This window comes from Hippocampus comes, unplaced genomic scaffold, assembly GCF_001891065.2.
Source record: "Hippocampus comes isolate QL1 unplaced genomic scaffold, H_comes_QL1_v1.1 scaffold1, whole genome shotgun sequence".
Classification (NCBI taxonomy): domain Eukaryota; kingdom Metazoa; phylum Chordata; class Actinopteri; order Syngnathiformes; family Syngnathidae; genus Hippocampus; species Hippocampus comes.
In genome coordinates this window covers 1,291,932-1,312,775 of record NW_017805010.1, presented here as the reverse complement: position 1 = coordinate 1,312,775, position 20,844 = coordinate 1,291,932, and the positions used below count along the sequence as shown (strand labels likewise).

Sequence of the window (20,844 nt, the reverse complement as noted above, 5' to 3'; positions counted from 1 at the left end):
ATTTTGTTTGTTTGTTTTTTGTTTTGTTCTGTTTTTTACTCCAGTTAGCGTTTCTCAGGTTTTTGATTAACATTGCTGGGACTGTATGCTGTCCAAGTCGGCGCATTTTGTACGAATTGGATGAACTCTCCATTTCTGGTATTCTATTTTACAGTCATTTTATTTTTCATCTTTTGAAATAGGAGACCAAATTGAGCAAAGGAGTCTGGAATCATCAGCGTTTTCATGTGCCATCACTGTTATTTATATTACAGTGGAAGCTCAAAATTCGGCCACAGTGTTCCGTCACGGAACATTGGCTGTTGTTATTTTCGTCGATGGTTGACCTCTCGAAATGAATTTGATTGAAATTCTCATTGAAATTCATCACATTTGAAATCATTTGTTCAGGAGTCCAAACGGTCTCTCCACGAGAAGCAAAAGTGGCACGCGGTGTTCCTTCTTGTTAAACAACACAAAACCGTGGACACAAATTACCAACATCAACCAAGTCAACACGTGAGTGAGGTGAGATCGTGTTGTTTGATGACACATATGATGACGGTTTACACCTCCAAGATGAGGCACAACATTTAGGGCAGTCCACCTTAGAGCTATCATCTAGCTAGCTCATCCCCTTGCTAGCTATTCCGTTTTCCGTTTGGATGAAGTCTCGAGTTGATATGACTTCCAGTTGATTTCATCTCCTCTGCTGTGATTCCACTTCGACATTTCCATTTGAGCAAAAAGAAAGGTGTGACAGGTGCTGATATTCAAGAGAAGAATGGCACGTTAAATCCAGGGAGCGGCAATAAACCGACTAACTGCTAAATCGCACCCTTAACTCTTAATCCTTCAAAAGTAAAAGGGTAGATTTAGTTCAGCTTTTGCCAGTAAATTGGTGTAAAGGCTCCGCAAGAGAGAATACTGTACAGTTTATGGAAGGAGTACATTGGGTGATAGAGTGTAGATGCGCAGCAAAAAAAAAAATATTGACAGTGGTAATCCAGAGTGTCTCTCCGAGGAGGCCTGTGGGGTAAGGGGAGTAATGTTTGTGTGCTCAACATCACGCTCTGTCAGTAGCAGTCATATCTCTTCCATTTCATTAGTTGCAACATGAATGGACATCAATCACTGGCCGTTTGGCTGATTGAAAGGGAAGTGGCATCGGAGAACATCGTGGAGCATCACGGAACTGGCTTGCAGTTTGTATGAAATGATTGGACAACGCCAAGCTGGAGATGAGTGAAATGCATCGCTAGGTAGCTTGGACGCACAATATGAAGCTGTCTGCATAAGAAATGGTGCTTTGATCTGGCTTTTCCGGGACATTTTGACCTTTTATTCACATGCAAAATGCATTTCGGATATATATATTTTTTTACTTGTTTGTATAACAGATTTGTGTTGTTGTTAATGCTTTGGAATAGAAAATCTCTTGCTATCAATCCATGTGACTTACCTCCCCTTTTCCCTCATTCAACATCATTTTCACATTACCTTGGATGCAAACTGAACCATATTTTCTGCAATATAAGGGACTTCGGAGTATAAGGCGCACCTTCAATGAATGTCCTATTTTAAAAATATGTTGGTATATAGGGCGCACCTCATGATAAGGCACAAAGAATAGAAGCTACAATAGTGGCTACGGTTGCGTTATGCGTCCACTAGATGGAGTTACGTTAATGGGAATACAATACAATACAAAACAGCTTTATTTGTACAGTGCTTTCACAACCGCTGCAAAGCGATTGACAGAACATTTAAAATACTACGCCCAAGAAATCAGAATATTGATCCATATATTAGGCGCATGGGATTATAAGGCTTGTGAGAAAATTGAATGCTTTTAGGTGGGCTTTATAATAAAAAAGAAATGTGCCTTTAAGAGGCGGAGCCTGGTGAGGTGGCGTGTGAAGTGGCGAGCTGAAGCGAGATTGGCTCATGCTTTGGCAAGTCCAGTGCGAGTGAGCGTGTCCTGTAACCAGCAACTTATGATCCAAGTTTTTGCAATACAGTTGGAATTTCCATATTAATCAAGTAGCAATGATTCACAAAACCATCTGCGATTGGTAAATCTGTTATCATTAAGTTTGTGTGTGCTAGGACAATGTGCCTCGTGTGTTTGGTGTCTGACTTGTTGTTATCAATTCTTAGTACAAACTCCAAGGTGACACAATCCATGAGAAAATCACCAATATCTTTCCAAAGCGATGGAAGATCATTACCAGAGTTGACAGAGCCGTCATTGTTGATGGAAGTCAGGACACAAGGAAGCAGCTCGCTTGTTTTCTGCTGCACCTTGTCGCTGTTCTGTAGTCGAAGCTGCTGTGACGTGACTGGTGGAAAACGGTAGAACTGGAAGGTGAAGTAGATGTTGGCAGGCCATTTGGGACCAATCCCCACCATTGGCATTCTGATTAAAAAAAAAAAAAAGTTGATGATTAACAAAATCATGAAGCGAAACTATGTGGACCTGACAAGAAAGAGACTGAACGCATATTCTCTTCTATACACCATAAAGGAAGGTGTCCACACACGTATTCACCCTCTGCTGCACTACGACTGACTATACATTTTACATGCAAATATGGATAAAGTCACTCATTTGTCGAGCGACAGGTATCCTTCCGTCCATTGATACTATCCCTGATCTTTTAAACAGCAACCACAAGTACACATATCTACGGGTAAACAAACTAAAAAAAAAAAACTTCACTGTCAGCGCACACTTACGAGATGACACTGAATTTACACACTGAATAATGAAATCAACTTCCGCTCACTTCGATTGGGCTGATTAGCAATCAGCAATCACCCCTCCGCTCTATAGTCAACACAGAAAGTGCATGTTGCATGCATCACAAATGTCGGCAGCAGAGTGACAACCAAATTTCCTTTTGGGTTAAGATTAACACATTTTAATAAACATTCAATCATGCACTGAGAGGGACACGAACCTCACATATGACATGAACATGAGGACGCCGGACACATTGTGTGGGTCATATAGAGCCACTGAATACAATTGTGTCTGCTGTTATTTCCCCACCTCCAGCACGAAGGCTACAATGGGATACACGCTGCTTATTTCGACGTTGACAGAATGTACGTTGAACTGAAAACAAGGCTAATGTATTCTGAGTGCTCATTTACAGAATATCATGGTGGGCAACAACAAAGAATGGGCTTATTAAACTGCTGACATTGCACACAAAAAGAGAGAAGGACACTGTGGTGCGAGCGCTGTGTTCAGCACGCATCTTCCACTGTCACCGAGAGGGCGCCGGCTCCGGGGGCCTTTGTGACGGCTTGCTGACAGAGGCTGCGCTGACAGGAAATGTGTTTTTGTGAGAATTCTGAGCATATGTGTGCGTGCGTGTGTATGAGCATGCAGTGGACATGTGAGGAGAGGATGACTGACAGAACTTAATGCCTGAGTGCGTCAGCTCAGCATAAAAGGGAGAAAGTCGACTGCCGGCAGATTTTTTTTTTTTCCTTGGATGCAATTGAAAAATGCAAGGATACACATTTGCAGTGCATGGTCAGAAGTGTGAAATTCTTTCTATTTTCTTTTATGTATTTTCAAATAAGAGCAGTAAAGAAGATCAAGTTTTCATTCCTGTGTTAAATGATCCAGATGATGATTTTTGAGCTCAATCAAATAAATGCACTAATTCGTCTCTCAGCATTCTCTTTTAAAATTGCCAATGGATCAGAAATGAGTATAGACGATTGTAGTAACAGGAATTACATTACAAGAAAAAAAGTTCGAAATTAAAGACAAATTTACTATCACTTAGTCAAGTGTCAAAATTCACCACATAAAAGTAACCCCAAGAATGTGACATTTGTGATCGAGCGTAACTTGCAAATACCCTCAAGAAAATAAAAAGGCACGTCTGCAAAACGTAAGATGCTGTTAATCATGTCACAAATCACAGGGGTCCACACTTTACCTTGTAAATGCAAGAAACTGGAAGACCAGAAGATTCTCCTGCAGTGGATCCATTTCTTCACGGTGTGGCTCAAAGGGCACCGGCTCTGTGGGGTCCAAGACTTCTGCCACCTGCCCTTTCGAATCCACAATATCGGGGAAGCCAGCAGAGTAGAGGTGGGCCAGTGAACTCCTGGAACTGACTGTGGACAAACTGGGAGGAGAAGCGTTAAAATAGATTGAGAAGGGTTCAACGTGAAATTGAGTCTAGCACTGGCAACAAAAGTTGTTGTGTCACACACAAAAAAAATAAAAATGAATCTGCAGTATACGTTGCCATGAAAGAGCTTACAAATATATTTATCGCCTGCTGCACAGGCCTCAGTCAAGTAATTTGCAGTAGCGTATTGTTCCTTCACCTTCAGCTATACTCGTGTCATTTTAGGCCGGTCAGTTTTTCTCTTCTAACAAAGACCCCGTCGAAAGCATCAGTCGGAATGAATAACAAACGGTAAGTGAACAAATCAAATATAGTTACGATAGAGACTGACAGCAGCAAGTAAGAAAAACAGAGTACTGCAGCAAAGTGAAGACTTACAGTATACAGCTTAGGGCCTCCTAACAGAGTAAGATCAAGTTACCAAGTGTGTTTATTTCACGCTGCATATGGCAATGACAAATCTGCTCTTAGGTCACCCAGAAGGTATGAGCTTGAGAAGCATGTAACCCTGACTAACCAGTCACTTGAAGGTTGATACTGATGAGTGCAAAAACGGCATATCATGATGCACTTTTCAGATACACCCCTGGAATCCTGCAGTTTTGTTATATACCACCTACCGGTATATTTATTTCTTTTGCAAAACTGATTCCATCCATGGAATCATTTTCGATCTCCTTGTGAAGGTCAGTAGGGAAGCCATAGCCCACCTTGTTTGGCCTTCTACTCATTATTTAGCAGAGCTTAACGGCAATTTTCTCATTGTATTCTTTGACAATCAATTTCAACTTCAGTCTCGACTGTCCCCTAAAACGACACCGAGGGTGTCGGCAAAGTCCCCTCAAGGACAGGAGCCGTGAGAGCACTTGAAGCGAAAAGACAGAGGGCGATGAAGTACACCCTGAGGAATTCCTCGCATAATCGCCGGTTATAGCTAATCATAGCAACCACCTGTCTTGCAGCAGCCATTGTACCATTCATAACTTCGACTGTCAACAGTGACACCCAACGCAACGCACAGATGGCTGGCTAAAATGCGAGCGCAGGACGATGAATGCTAATGTTTTGGTTTGGGGTTTATCATAAAGTTGTTGTCTGCGCCCAGTTGGTAAACAGATTATTCCCATGGTGAAACAGAATGAAGCCTTGACCAAACTAATTACGGTGACATCGGTTAGACCGATGGATCATTGAATTTTCTCTCTCTGATGTATGTTTCAATTTCACACCCAGTCATCCCAGTTTTTTTTTGTTTGTTTGTTTGTTTAGTTCAAACTATATGTACGTTCACGGCAGTTAATTCAAAATGATTTGGGTCGTAAATGTTTTTGTCACACAAATGAGTCATTTCGCACTAAAAACTTTCCGATTCCAAGAGGAGGCAGAGATGTTTCGGCCCACTGAACTGAAGAGCAGCATGTCTAAATCCACACTGGAGGCTCGGAAGGCTGTTTCTATGTGAGTTGCTTGTTTACAGACTCGCCGTACTAATGCAAGATCTTGTTTCTGTGTCAGAGTGCCCATTATTTTTAGGCTGTCGAGTCCTTTGTGTCTAGCCCATTGGCACATCCCCATGGCATTCTGCTGTCTAACAGCTGGATTGAATAATAAAGTTCCATTTAAAAGCTGACTCCACTGTGATCCTTTCCCTAAGTAAAGGGCAGCGCGAACCTACTTTAAATGGGCTATTTGTGGAATTCTTCCAGCTAAGAACAGAAATATTGAATTACCCAGAACAACCGCTGTCAATTAATAAGATGCAAGGCGATCGATACCGCAGTAGAAAGCAACAGAGTGACTTACAGCCCTAATGAATGGCTGTACACACCGAGACATATAAAAGAGGGGTTTTTAAATGGCTTCATTGATGCCTTTGGCCGATCAACAGTGACTAATGCTACTCAAACATTCACTGCTCAAAAGTTCAACTACTCGAGGAACATTAGTGAAGTGGCCCTCTTGGAAAAGTACCAAAAAAAAGTGATACAAAATACATTGTTGTAATGATTGTTCTTAGGATAAACACGTTACATGACCATCTGCTTACCACCATTCTGTTAGATTTGTAATGAAAGACAGACAGAGAGAAAGAGAGAGAGAGAGAGAGAGAGAGAGAGAGAGAGAGAGAGAGAGAGAGAGAGAGAGAGAGAGAGGGAGGAAAGGAGGGAGCAGGAGAACAACAGGCAGACTGGTCCAGGGCCTGCAGTGACGCAGATTCGGCATTGGTCTGTTGTCAAGAAGTAGATCGATTTAGAAGTCAATTTACCGTTCCGTCTCTTGCCTATGGTTACGAGCTGCGGGTCGTGACCAAGGACGAGATCAAGGGTTCAAGCGGCCCAAATGAGTTTTCTCCGCAGGATGTCTTGGCTCGTCCTTAGAGAGAGAGTGAGCAGCCCGGTCGTCTTTAAGTTTTAAGAGGAGCAAGACGAGGTGGATCAGGCATCTACTTAGGATGTCTCCTTGACACCTCTGCGAGGTGCTCTTGCATAATCATTGTCACCTGTATTGGGAATACTATATCTGTAAATATATACAATAAACGTGATAAACGGATGCGGTTTGTATGTTCAACTTTCATTTGTAGTCTTTAAAGCACAGCCAGGCAAAAAATGTGTGCACGAGCACGTGCTGTGCTTAGTCACCAATGTCCTATCAGCCTGTAGCACTGACAGAAAGCAGTGTAAGCCAGACACTATCTGTCTGGTGACTGGCAGTCCACCCAGTGCTCCTTTTGATAAGGAGACTTTAAAAAATGTGGTCAGAGACAGAGAGGAGGGGTAGATGTAGGAGCACGTAAAGGATTAAAATAAAAAAGTAGCAATGTATGGCTGTGTGTGTCATTCAAAGGCTGTCAGGGGATCATTATTTGACGTGTCAGTTAGTTATCAGGGCAGCGGGATATAACAGTCAGCATGTCTGTATCATAGTTAAGAGGTCGCAGGTTGAAATCTCAACTCAGGTTAGAGTTTGCATGTTGCGTGTGCGTGTGTGTGTGTGGGGGGGGGGGTTCCGGGTACCATACTCTGGTTTCCTCGGGGATTTCAGAAGTATGCGTTTTAGATTAATTTCAGATTGTCCGGGGGTAGGAATGTGAGTGTGAATTGTTGTTTGCCTATATGTGCCTTGTGATTTGTTGAGGACCAGTCCAAGCCGTTACCTGGGATTGGATACAGCTCACCTGTGAGCGTAATGAGCACAAGCGTGGCAGAGATTGGATAGATGGAATAGTGCTCCACTGTTTTACTGAGCAGAAGAAGTGATTTTTACATCCTGGGCAAGTGGTTCCAAGATCAAAAAGTTGGTGTTTTAATAGTTCTATTTTTGTTAAGATTAAATTTGGTTTTGTTTCATAGTTTAGTTTTCTCATGTGCTTTGGTCTTCCTTGTTTGGGTTTGTTTCCACCTGTTCTTGTCATCCGAGTCCCTTGTGCCAACCAATTAGCTCCCTCAACCCGTTGTGTCTCATCCAGGTGTTTCTTGTTGTCTCGCCTGTTTGCTTATATTTAGTTCCCTGGGTTCTGTCTGTTTTATGTGTATCAAATTTTGGGGGCCAGATGCCACTATTTTTCGGCTTTTTTTTATATATTTTTTTTTTTTTTCTATTTAACAAAAAATATATTTTTGGAAGCATTTTAAAAACCAATTTCCTTAAGGCGGCGACCATTTCTTTTAGTTTTTTTGTTGACCTTTTGTCTGTGCATTTTTCTAGATTATCACTGGAATAAGTAAGAATAGACAAACATAAGCATTCTAATCTCAAAATTTAAAAAAAACTTTATTCTGGTGCCCAACAGATTTCTATTTTTATGTTCAGTATTCATAACATGCATTTAGATGATATTTTTACTGCATATGTAAACAATTGCATGCTCATGTGTGAGGGCACTACGCAGACTTATGCTTTGTATTATTTGCTTGAATGTGAAGTTAGAATACATCACCATTCTTTTCGTAGTTATGCTTGTTTTTAAATATTGTTATAAACATATAATATGTTTTTTAATGGTGACCCACCTTGGTGCAGTCACACCCGCTGTAATGACAGGGGCATGAACAAGAGTGAACGGGAGCTCCCGAAGTTGGTCTTCCTCGTGTTTAGCTGAATGCGTCCCATCCCTTACTGGCTGAAGGTCCATCTCAAGGTGTGTAGTGCTGCTGAGAGCTGAGCAGGCCTAAAGAGAAACGGCAGGCAAGTATGCCGAGAGTGTTGAGAAAATACAACTTCGATGAGCAACACATTCAAATTAAACGCGACTGTGTCAAAACCGAGCATGATCATTTTGTTTGCAAACACCAACATTTTCATATTCAAGAAGTTCCTGTATTGGATCTCATTAGGTTGTGCAGGTGTTCCTAACGAAGTGTCCGCAGGGTGTCGACGCCTAATGCCTATGGGTGAACACGGTCCAATTAAGCCGAGACAAGGCAGCTTTCACAGGCAAACTGCTGATACTGTGCTGCACATACCGACGACTGGGGGAGCAGGTTAGCCTAACTTCATTTCTGGAAATGATTCAGTAATTATACGCAGCTCAGTCTAGCTGACATCTACAAATTTCTGCGTTCCCCTGGATGAAGCGATGAGACTCTGCAGGTCCATAAAGCTGGTTAGCAGTTAAACGCAGTTAGCTACATTCACAGGTATTTTCCATTATCATGTTTGAGATCTAAGTGGGTTCAAATTAGACCAGGGGTGCCCAATACGTCGATCACGATTGACCAGGTAGCTCGCACATTGGTCCCAAGTCGATCGCGAGAGGTGTAGCGGAAAAAAAATCCAACCCAAAACATGTGTGTGTCTGTGTGCATGTCATGAATATATTTAACATCCTATCATTCTCCATTTCACAAAAAGTATTTAAAAAATAAAATAAAATAAAAAGCAGGTCACCTTTAACCTACGGTGGCCCGTGACCTGCATCACCGGAAGTTGTTAGCAGTCAGCAGTCTGCAATTGTCTTTTGTGAATTGTTATTATTGTTCTCATTCAGAGTTTGTTTCATGTACAGTTCATCAAGGGCACGGGCAAAGAATGGGAATCTGGAGTGCCGGGAGAAGCATTTTAAAACGGTACATGTGAGCTACGATCATTCACACGCTGCAAAAGTCATCCCATGCCTCAATGTCAGGTCTCGACTAAGGTAGGCAGTGATTTGCTTTTCACAAACTTTTGTGTCTACTTTATTTTTCAGTTTCGTTCATTTTAGGGGCCATTGTGGCGATTGCTCATCAGGGCATGCGTGTGTAAGTGCACGCGTATGCACGCGAGCATGGTAATGGATCGATCGTGGGAGGTTGGCTGATCGAAAAGTAGGTCTTTGGTCAAAAAAGGTTGAGCACCCCTGAATTAGTCGCGTTTGCCGAGAGAAAAATGTATGACCCGGTGTCATGATTTTCAAAAATATACTCCAAACTTTTTGAAAGATGAAAGGAGATACAGAATTGCATCTGCAAATCTAAAAATAGATGAAAAGGTGAAATGTGATGCACACAGCATCTTCAGGATTTCCACAGGCAAAGAATATGCTTTGGGGCTGAAGTTCAGTTTTGCATGTGTATTCAGTACAAGCGGAGCACCGTAAAGATGTATCTTTGAACTCGGTGAGTGACTGCCTGCGTAAACTTTCATTGAAATGATTTCGCAGCACGCTGTGTGTTTTGCACACAGCGTCGGCTGTGTACAGTCTTTGTGGAGGCCTCCGGGCCTGTTTTCTCACTCCACGCATGTGTACTTACCTCCGTATGTGTATTTTGCGCATGTCTGTGAACGCTCGGGGAAGGAGATCTCGCAACATGTGACGGCCAGCGGGCCGGCGTCGTCGGAGAAGGCTGGAGAAGGGAAGGAAGCGACTGTTGCCACGGCAACCCCGGGCTGGAATGGCTGACGGTCGGGGAGCGTGAGGTAGCTGTCAGTTGAGACAGTGATAGCTGAAGGGAAACACAGGTGAATAGTTCTTATCGCGTTCGTGGTTATTTGTTTCTTATTGTGTTATGATGAAGAACAAGGGAGAAGCTTGTACTTCTTCAATTTCAGATGACAACAGAAATGTCGAACATTGCAAATAATGTTCGTGAAAACTCAGGCAGTGGATTCAGGAAGGATAAGATGAAAACAAAACCCTTGAACAGATTCAACTGGCTGGTCTAGCTTTTTAATCAGAAAAAGTATTATTTCCCTCTAATTTACGGTCGCGCAATCAACGGTTACTCTCCTCGTTTCACGATCTCAACCAACAATTCAGATGATTACAGTTTAACGTCCGCTTAAAAGTGCATCATCTCTGATGTAAAACATCTGCGGCAGGCAGTCGAGTTTCCCTGCCAATAGCTGAAGAGCCACGATCACAGCACGACCATTAAAGTTAAAGATCCAGAATATGTCCATTAAGAAGTACTTGACTGCCTAATTGCGCGATGTAACCTGAAATGTTATCAACTTAATTTAAACTCCATCCACTTTGAAATTGTCACAAATAACAGTGATCGACGGACTTTCCTCACTGTTAATACAATGTTTAAAATGACATTTTATTTTTCTCTCAGGAGCAATTTTACTTGTCAATGACTTGATTTGAGGAGCAATTTACCAATTTTGAGAGGCAGATTAATTCCAGGGACCTGTAGCAAGGGTTTTATTCAACAATAAAAATATATGGCGATAAAACGGAGAGGTTGAATGTTGGGCTACAGCGACCAAATATGATAGTATTCAAGTATCTACTGAAAATTCTATTGAAAAATCGTGTATTCGTGATAACGTACAGTGAACCCCTTCCATTACAGTTTCCGGGTTCACAGTCCCGGTATTTTTATTTATTTATTTGTATTCACTTTTAATTTTTGCTGCTTGCTGGCATTTTGTGACATCGTTTTGAGTGTGAATTCCACGTGTATACCCGTATCTACTGATTCAGCCCACCAGGGCATCATTGTTTTGCTAGCCGCTGATTGTTGTTGCGTTGACTGAGGGCCCCAAATGACTAGCTATGGCCCTGCGATGAGCTAGTGATGTCGCAAGCTAGCTGACGTGCCCAAAGTCTGATTAGTTCCTTGCGCATTGGTGAAGACAGCTGGTCAATAATCTGAATCAGAATCATCTTTATTGGCCAAGTGTGGAGAGAACACACAAGGAATTTGTGCTATCCAATACTATAACAGTTGTGCAGTTGGTGCAGATAATAGTCGTACCAGTTTTTAAGTGACCAGTAGCAGTAATTGTCGTACAACTTGAGGTGTGCAACCATACAGAAAGTCCTTGAGCGCTTTCAAGTGTCTGGTACTGTGGAATATTGATCAATGATCATTGTTTAAGTTTGTAAAGGGCTGGAGCTACAATGATCACTGTGGTAATATTGTTCCACGAGGCTGTGAGGAGGTAAAAAAAAAAAAAAAAAAAAAAATGGTAGCCACCCGAAGAAAATTGGTTTTTAAAATGTTTCCCAAAATTAAATAATATATTTTTTTGTTCAATAGTTCTTTTTTTTTTTTTTTTTTTTGCTATCAAAACAAAACAAACAGATTTCATGTGATTTTCCATTTGATCAGCAGGGCTCCAGACTGGCCACAAAATGGTGATGTTTAGCCCCTAAAATTTGATACACATAATTTCCCCGTTGGCCTGCTGTCCTGTATTGACTTTTAAAATGCTTTCCCACAGCACCTGTCATAGATGCGATGGCCGTGGACCCAAAAAACAGGAAGTCAGAAGAAGCAGGAAGTACCGAACAAAATGTATTAACAAAAAAAACAAAACAAAACACTTGCTCGGGTACACTGGCAAAACTAAATGAATAGCACTACCTAAGTCAATAACGCTAACAAAAAGATCCAACTCAAAGTCACAAGGAAACACACACAACGTGACAGCAACGCAAACAAAACGACATGACGGTAGCACAACGATCCGACCAAAACCGGCAGAACCCGGGTAACTGAATACAAGCAAACTGACGCGACAACAAGCAACGCCTGGACAAGACACAACGGATTGAGGGACCTGATTTGGTCGACATAAGGGACAGATGGAAACAAAACCAAATAAGCAAGACATAAGGACATGAAGAAACAAAACTATGAAACAAAATGTGACCCTGAGATGGATATGTGACATGTCTAAGGTTTACCCTGCCTCTCGCCCAAAAGTTGTCAGCTCGATAGGGAGGCCCAGTTGAGCAGCTCGATGATGGATGGATATTAATCATCATTTCTGCTGCTCCCACCTCAATCCAATCTTTTCTCTTCAACGCTAACAATGTCAAAGACAATGCTGGCAAGATTTTATCATCAGCGTGAACCGCAATTCTTCGCCTATTTTGGCTTGTCCTATTGGTCAAAATGTCCTGTAAAATCGGGAAAGCTCTCAACAAATGTCAACTTTTCAAAATCACGTCATTTGTCAACAAATGTGAGCTCACTCAGATTGAGCCAAAACACTGGCAAAACAATACAGCAAAGAAATTAGAAGTGGCATCGCCCCGGGTTCTAATTTTCTCATTCATTCATACCAAGAGGGCAAACATCTTCGTTTCACCTTCTGGCTTCATGGGAAAGCACGTCAGCATGCAGTGTGTGGAGGATAGCGTGTGCACTGCGTACATGTGCAGTCTGCGGTTTACCCGTGACCCTGAGAAGGATAAACTGAGCAGAAAATTGGATGGATGGTCCAATGTGTCCTTCATGTGTAGCAGGCATGGTTGCTATGTACAAAAAGCTTCCGAAATGTTGAGACAGAATGATATCCTTTTGGAAAGGATGAAGCCAGCGTAATTTTAAGAACAAAAGGTGTAGCGGCCAAGCACACAAAAGAACATATTAGTGAGGTGTCAGAAAGGGACTACCAAGCCAAAGTGTGAAGAATTGGGGCTGACAGAGACAAAGCGTAGGTGATAATAGACTGTTTTACACTCAACTCATCCTTTCATCAATACGTCTATCCGTCTGCACTGTTCATCCTGTGTGGGGAGGCAGGATAGGACAGAGCCTGCAGTCGAAACGCACGTCAGATCAAAATTTACCATTTCAAACAGCACCATTTTAAGCACAAACTGAACAATAATGCCAAGGGGTGAAATTTTATTTTTCAATAATGCTGTTGAGTTTTCTTTATATTTCGGATTGCTCTCGGGTGATCTGTAGGCTAAGGGATTAGGACAGTTATTGCACATCAAGCACACATCAACAGTCAAGGATTCTTGGAGACATTGCTTTCAAATCCACCTGCATTTTAAATTAGTGTGTGTGTGTGTGTGTGTGTGTGTGTGTGTGTAGCACACATCAACAGTCAAGGATTCTTGGAGACATTGCTTTCAAATCCACCTGCATTTTAAATTAGTGTGTGTGTGTGTGTGTGTGTGTGTGTGTGTGTGTGTGTGTGTGTGTGTGTGTGTGTGTGTGTGTGTGTGTTCTACATATTTAAAAAGTCAAGACTGCTTTTAATCCGGGTAAAATATTTGTGATGGCAGGAATCATCCGACGTCAAACGTGGCGGATCAAAAATACATCACTGTGGCTTGACAGAATCAAGGAAAACTCCTCAGGGAATAATTAAAACACGTCTTGCATGGCTTTCAACAAAATGGCTTCTGACTTTTACAATCCGAAAAAAAGGGTTGTAGAGCAGGAAAGTAATCACGGCCTTGCTCTCGTTTCAAGGAAAGAGGTGTAATTACATCCCTGCATCTTAGGGCAGTCGATACTACAGGGTCTGGCAGTAGTGCAATAGAAAGGCTTCTTTTCTAAGATAATACCCCTGGCATTCATAACACAATGCCGTTTCATCAATCACCGTTGAATGGCCACTATTGGAGGTCTGGAAAGAAAAATGAGTACGGCGCTACCTTGCAATTTGCATGCGACAATAGTTGTACAATTTGTAATTTAACAAGAAAATAAGCCTCAAAAGTCACACAAAACCTTGAGTTGAATCGTCATCCAAAGATGGTCAACGATAACATTGTCCCTGTTAACCATTGAGAAGATGGATGGAAGGATGGCCAAAAAGTCACAGACAGATATTGCTATGAATACCATTTTTTTTCCGCACTATAAGGCGCACCTAAAAGCATTCAATTTTCCCAAAAGCCATCAGTGCGCCCTATAATCCGATGTCCCTTATGTATCGTGTTACACGGTCTCTTTATATTCCTCATTGAGTTGTTTCCCTGTTAGTGTTCCTATGCCATCTAGTGGTGATTATTAGCAGGAACAACGTGTAACCTAAAAGGGTTCTGCCCGACACTAATTGACATGTGCATTCACCAACACTCACTCAAACAGACAACTAATTTGTGAGCTCTGCGCAGCCATTATGAAACAAAGTTAACACCAAAAGCATAGTTGACCTGTTTAGTCACTAAACGAAGGAAGAAGGAGACAAGCAAGGATATTTAGCCCCTTGTGGATGTGAGCCCATGAGGTTTGTGTGCCTTTTTGTTGAATCAATTGTCTTCATTAGTTTTGCCTTTCATTTCTTGTTTTGTAATGCCATTTTTATTTATAAGTTTAATGTCCGTGTTTGTGACCAGTTCTGCATGGCTTTGCTCTATATAAAGCTGTGTTGTATTGTATTTTATTCCCTTTGCCGTAGCTCCATCTAGTGGATATATATTGCAACCACAGCCACTATCGTAGCTTCTACTCTATGCGCCTTATAATGCGGTGCGCTCTATATGTGAAAACAGTTTTGAAATAGGCCATTCATTGAAGGTGCACCCTATAATCCGAAGCGTCTTGTAGTGCAGAAAATATGATATATTGGCATTATTCTTGCATCTTGACACCGAAGAGCAATGACAGGTGTGTCTGCTCACAGCAATGAACGCTTGCAGTGCTAAAATAGAAATGACTCAAAGCGAGACTTTTGTCAACGTATCCGAGACAAGAATGGAGTCTAAGTATTCATCATTGAAGACATTTTGCAAAAATGAGTTATGACTCGGGCAGAAGCAGCTGCCAGATCAGCCTGTGCCGGCAACCCAGTGCTGCACGGCCTAACCAGCACTTGGATGAACAGAATACAAGCACGACCACGAACCACATCGGTTGTGGATGCAAGATGATATCATCGACATGGACAAAGTCAATGGCTCGCCCAAACGTTGGCTATAAATACCACAGCATAATTAGAATTCCGCACAGCAGCAAACAGAGGGCCAGAAATCAATAATGTATGCAAGCAAGAGAAAGTTGTCAGATCAAACAATGGCTGCCGACAGAGTCGGAGAGAAAGGCTTGTTTATGCGCACCATCCCAGAAAAGGATGCGATTGATTAATCAGCACTTGACAGCCATGTTGACAAGGAAAGAAAAATTTGTTGAACAGGAAATGGAAATGGGTTTCGTTGGTTGAAACACTTGTTTTTATAGCTGTATCTTTGAAAGCAGAGAGATGTGGAAACAAAGGATGCATTTGTGACTACTGCTGCACAACTAGTCAAGATGAATTTGAGGGTGCCAAAAGCAATGGCGTGGCTTCACACATTGATTCCCGTTTCATCTCTCCATGCAAAGACTTGGGGCACCATTAAAATGATAGATGAACACATAGCCGCATAGATTTATGGCGTGCACTCAGAGCAGCTTCAGCAATAATGACTTAGGCTCGGTACCCTTATTTACTCGGTCTTTCATATAAATGCAGGAGCTCTACACAGAGACGTATGCACTTCAATCATTTCTCGGCTCATAAAGCATCTGAGACCAGTTCTTTATATAGTTATACTCACTGGGACACACCTCTGCAATACCAATAAAGTTCAATAAATACTGAAAGTAGTAGTTGCAGTCGTAGTCATCACAATTGTTATTTTGTTCAAGTCCAAAGCGGTTTTTCGGGAGAAACAAATTTGCTTAAACTGTGCATACAATATGACATTCAAATTAAACAAATGGCGCCACTCTTTGGAAAACTAGCACACATCGTTTGATATCATGCCTATTTGGTTGAATCTCAAGTGATTGGCTTAAACACTGAGATTCTGCACTAAGTTGGTTGGGACAATTTGCGGTCATCAAAGGCACGCACTCCTCAGCCACTTTCTCCCTTGGCGGTGGTGTACCGCAAGGTACAGTTTGAGGCCCACTTTTATTTTGCATTCATATGCTGCCCCTTGGCCAAATTATTGAGGACCATAAAGTGTCCCTTCAGTGCTCTATCCAAATGACACAAGTATTGCGTCCACTGAAAAACTATTTTGAGGTTATCCAAACAAGTTACTAATCAAAGCCACACTACATGGATTGAATTTTACATTTGGAGCGGCAAGGTGAATGAGTGAATCAAATCATCTTCACAGTTGGGAGGTTCAGGGGTTGAATCTGGGCTGTGGGTTTCCTGTGGAGTTTACGTGTTCTCCCTGTGCTTGTAACGGGTTTTCTCCGGGTACTATAGCTTAGCTTCACATGCTATTTAGGTTAGCTAAAAAGTACATATTCTTATTAAATGTACTGTAAGTGTGAGCGTGAATGGGTGTGTGTCTATTTGGGCTGTGCAATTGGCTGGAGACCAGCCTAGGGGGCTTTGTCCAGATGTACCACGTCTCTCATCTGAAATCAGATGATACAAGCTTAAGATCACCTCCAACTAGAGACTGGAATCAAAAACGTTCCTTTTTGGAAATCTTTCTATAAACATATCATCTCATGATGTCTTTATCATTTGCATTATTCAATTATCGCAGCGAATTAGAATGGATTAGGAAATTGACAAGGACTCGAATCAATAAGGAGTTTCTTTGAATGGAATCACATAATTCTTATCAATTCACATCCATTCGGCCAGGACCCTAATGAGACGTATAGAAAACAGATGAAGATGTGAGGACTTATGCTACATTCAGACAGAAGATGACATGTTGTTTCGCCCCTTATGTCTTGCTTGAATTTGATCGTGGGACACAAATGTAACTGCTTCATTCATGCCATGAACAGTGAAGTTGCACTTCTCCTCTGACAGAAAAAAAAACATGAACATTGCTTGTCAGGCAAATCAGGTAGCCAGTGGTTATACTAAAACTTTTATTCATGTTAAATACGACTGCTCTTGGTTCACAGTTCAAAAGCTAAAAACAAGTAAATACACATACCAGCTACACCAACTTTCTCACATCCCATTCTGCATGCCTGCATAGTTGGGCATACATTGGTTAAAGGTGCAAGGCAGACATTGTCAAGGTTTTACAATAATACTGAACGGTATTTATTCTTAGCTGCATTTTATTTCATATATACCTGTAGCTCGCCAACAATCTTTCCAAGTATTTACGCTCTCCTTTGTTATGATGCTTTTCCTTTCTAACCGCTTCATCCCTGATAACTGCACCATGTCTTTATGGTTGTATAGAAAAGAACACAATACAGTATACTGTATGTGGAGTCTGAAAATCCACTAGGCAGTAGCAGTTTTTATGTCGCAGCGTACTAGTAAGTGTGTAAGTGCTCAAGTGTTCAATCACTAGGTGTGTGACAAAGAGCTACAGACTTTAATTTATTCCTGATGGCCCACTTAAGTCGCTTCGGCTGTTTTGCTTGGAGTGTGGTGGGCTTCGGTGCGGTGTCTATTATGTGTACTGGGTATTAGTGCATTATCAATCATGTTGCGCAAGACTTCGCTCTTGCAATCACGTCGGGGCAAAGAAAGCATCATGTGCATGAGCATAGCACAGGCAAAAAAAGTTGAGGGTTAAGTCTGTTGGAGTTTGATTGCTTTGTGTGACTGCACCCGAAGATACTGTACAGTCTTGTCAACATTTAGCAATATAGAGTAATTCACATTTTCTTTAGGAATTGAAATTTTATGGTCCAACATGCACATATGGCACATAGCATTATCACTATCCCATCATTAAATCCCTTCAAAAAGTGGTACCCAACCCTCTTCCCACCGGGGACGGGTTCATAATAATCCACTTTCTTGACGGACCTGCTGAAAATTGAATGCCAATGGACACTATGCACAGCAGCTCATGGCATATTTCTGTTGGAAAAAATACGGAGGTGTACGAGCTTCCGGCTTCGTTTAATCCAACCTACCGGGATGCCATCTGAAGGAAAAAAAAAAAACAAATTCTTTAAAATTGCCTTCACATGGGTTTTTGTAAAAAGTGTATTTATAGCTTCGGAGCTGGTGCTTTTCAAGATGCAAATGTCCTCCATAGTTATAACTTTTAAAAACGAAAAAATAGCTCTTCAAGCCAACGCTGTGGTGTGGCACCCATTATGTTCACTTTTTTATTTGAGTCTGTACTACACAAGAGTTTAGTTTATACATTCAGCGAGACAATTTAACTATTGCAACATTGAAGCGACAAAGGTAGTATGTCGGCCTTTCTCTTTCTTGCTCGGCTCCGCAGCGAGTCACGAAGCTGCGCTCTCTCATTCCCTCTCTCCTCCGCCATCCATGCAAGGCACCCGGTTATAGGGAGCTTCGTGGGAACATGTATCCTCATCCTGTGGTTAGAAGTATATGATTGTCATTATTGTTATTATTATTTCAAATTTTCATCAGCTCAAATCCGTTGCATCTGCACCATAGAATGTTCTAATAAAGACTTTGTAGTCTATTTTGTGTGGGGTTATTTTTTTGTGCGTTTTTAAAAAGTTGGGTTAAATAAGACTTTACGTACATGATAAATAATGCTTTGATCATGTCACCGACACTGATAGCTGGAGCAAGTAAGGTACAGTAATATGTCACTTATGGCAACTTGAGGTCATTTCAGCAGATTGCGAGCATATTTTAAAGTGTTTGATATTATCACTCTGCGTTAGACTACCAGCCTAAAGGTAGCACGCCTCCGTAGTTCAAATGCGGAAATGATGCGTACATTTTGTACATTTGTCTAGCAACCCTACACATCTCAACATGCTTCAGCCAGAAAAATATATCCACTTCAAGATTCCGATAGTTGAAATGTATGCCACCGGGGCGTTGCGGGACTTTACACACCATGGCAAGAAGAGCTTGCCACGAGCTAGCTTGCAAGCTAACAGGCTTCCAAGGCTTCTCTGAGTCTCTCAGCCTGCAGGTGTGGTTAGGGATTGAAATAATGATCTTGAGCTGTTCTATAAATTGTGACATCTAGGGAAGATGCATTTTTTTGGCGGTAGGCAAAGCTATAGTTAACTAACTGCATATTGTAGTGCGAGAAATGGGTCGAATAATACTAACAACATAACTTCCAATTGAGCCGGATAACCACTGATTCGAACAAAGGCACTCAAGTTTCTACATAATTTGTAAGGGGCATCTCAGGCACAAATACATCACAGGAGCGGTTTTCGCCACACACACACACACACACACACACACACACACACACACACACACACACACACACACACACACACACACACACACACACACAAAAAAAGAAATTCTGAAATACTGAAATGTAAATATATATATATGTATGTGTGTGTACTTTGAAACAAATACATGATTTTGGTTTGCAGTCATTATAAGGAGGACCTGAACCTGTCAGTACCCGGAGGGTTGACAAAAGAAGATGAACATGTTCACACAAACACTTTATGTTGGAAAATAAAAATCATGGTGAAACATCAAATTGTATAGTGCTCAGACAAACTATCAGAAAAAGCGGTTCAAGGTGAAATGGACTGGCCCTCAACATCTCTTACCTTAGGGCCCCGTGGTGATTCCGGAGACGGAACTGCTTGGATGTCATTTTGACCTGCAAAATATATACATAAAAAGATGTTGAATCACAAAGTCAACATTGGCCATGTCAAATTAAATCTGTCACTCACATCTTTAACTCGATGAGATCATGTTGTGCATCCTGAGCCAACAACCACAATGGATACTCTTTCAATGAAAAATTTAATCATTGTGCAACACCATTGAAAAATAAAAACCCTCTTGCGTCACAAGTTAAAATAATGTACTGAACAACACAATAGTAACCATGTTCCTTCAACCCTCACGAAAAGATGATGTTCGAGGTCATGAGATATTGGTGTGGGTTTGCACAAAAAGCACCAAATGCAGAGTGAGAAATGGGAAACTACAAAGTAGAATGAGCAGCTGCCAAAACACTGCATTGCGAGCATTCTGAGAAGATGACTTATGCTGTGCCTAAAAGATGCACTGATGAAAGATTCTGTTTTACATATGGTAAAACAAAATGCCGTAACTGATTGCCTACATGCTGAATAAGACGGACCAAAGATAATTAAACCTCGTAGCAAATGGATCGACCTTGAAAAAAAAACACAAGTTTGATTTCGACGTCATTGTGACTTGAAAAGTCGACGATTCTTCCTGAGGTATTTGCTTGGTCGCCATGGTAATTCCGGAACGAAAGGTTTCCCAGCATCTCTTTGTCCTTCCTCCTACTCTTTGTCGCGCTCGGCGCAGGATCTCGACTGATCTTTTGGAAATTGCTTGGTCTGCCTGGGGTGTCTCGCTGTGGCTCCCATCTGTTCAGACAACATGCACACAGAGCTATGCTGGCTCTCTGGCACAAACTTGCGCGTGCATTACCTCTCATCGGGAGACATTTTGGCTTGATGATGGTCAGGTTTCACTCTTTTCCTAGTCTGTGGGGAGCATGTTTGACCTCATCACAATGGACGATTCATTTCTTCTTGACCAATGAGCTCAACCGAGCCCAGTGCAAGCGCAGATATGTGTGCGTGCAGATATGTTGAAATTATTCATCCTCACGGTGGTGGAGTGTGGGGGGGGG

At 41.7% G+C, this 20,844-nt stretch overlaps 1 protein-coding gene across 2 annotated transcripts in view; it reads right to left on the bottom strand.

The window, feature by feature from the left end:
* nphp4 (nephronophthisis 4) overlaps positions 1-20,844 on the bottom strand; it is a 124,089-nt gene that overhangs the window by 39,552 nt on the left and 63,693 nt on the right. For both annotated transcript variants that reach the window (XM_019863074.1, XM_019863072.1), the window contains exons 11-15: positions 19,775-19,827; positions 9,875-10,066; positions 8,153-8,310; positions 3,942-4,133; positions 2,211-2,398 (exon numbers count right to left, since the gene is read on the bottom strand). In XM_019863074.1, the coding sequence (XP_019718633.1) occupies positions 2,211-2,398; positions 3,942-4,133; positions 8,153-8,310; positions 9,875-10,066; positions 19,775-19,827 (783 nt within the window). The remainder of the gene's footprint in view (positions 1-2,210; positions 2,399-3,941; positions 4,134-8,152; positions 8,311-9,874; positions 10,067-19,774; positions 19,828-20,844) is intronic.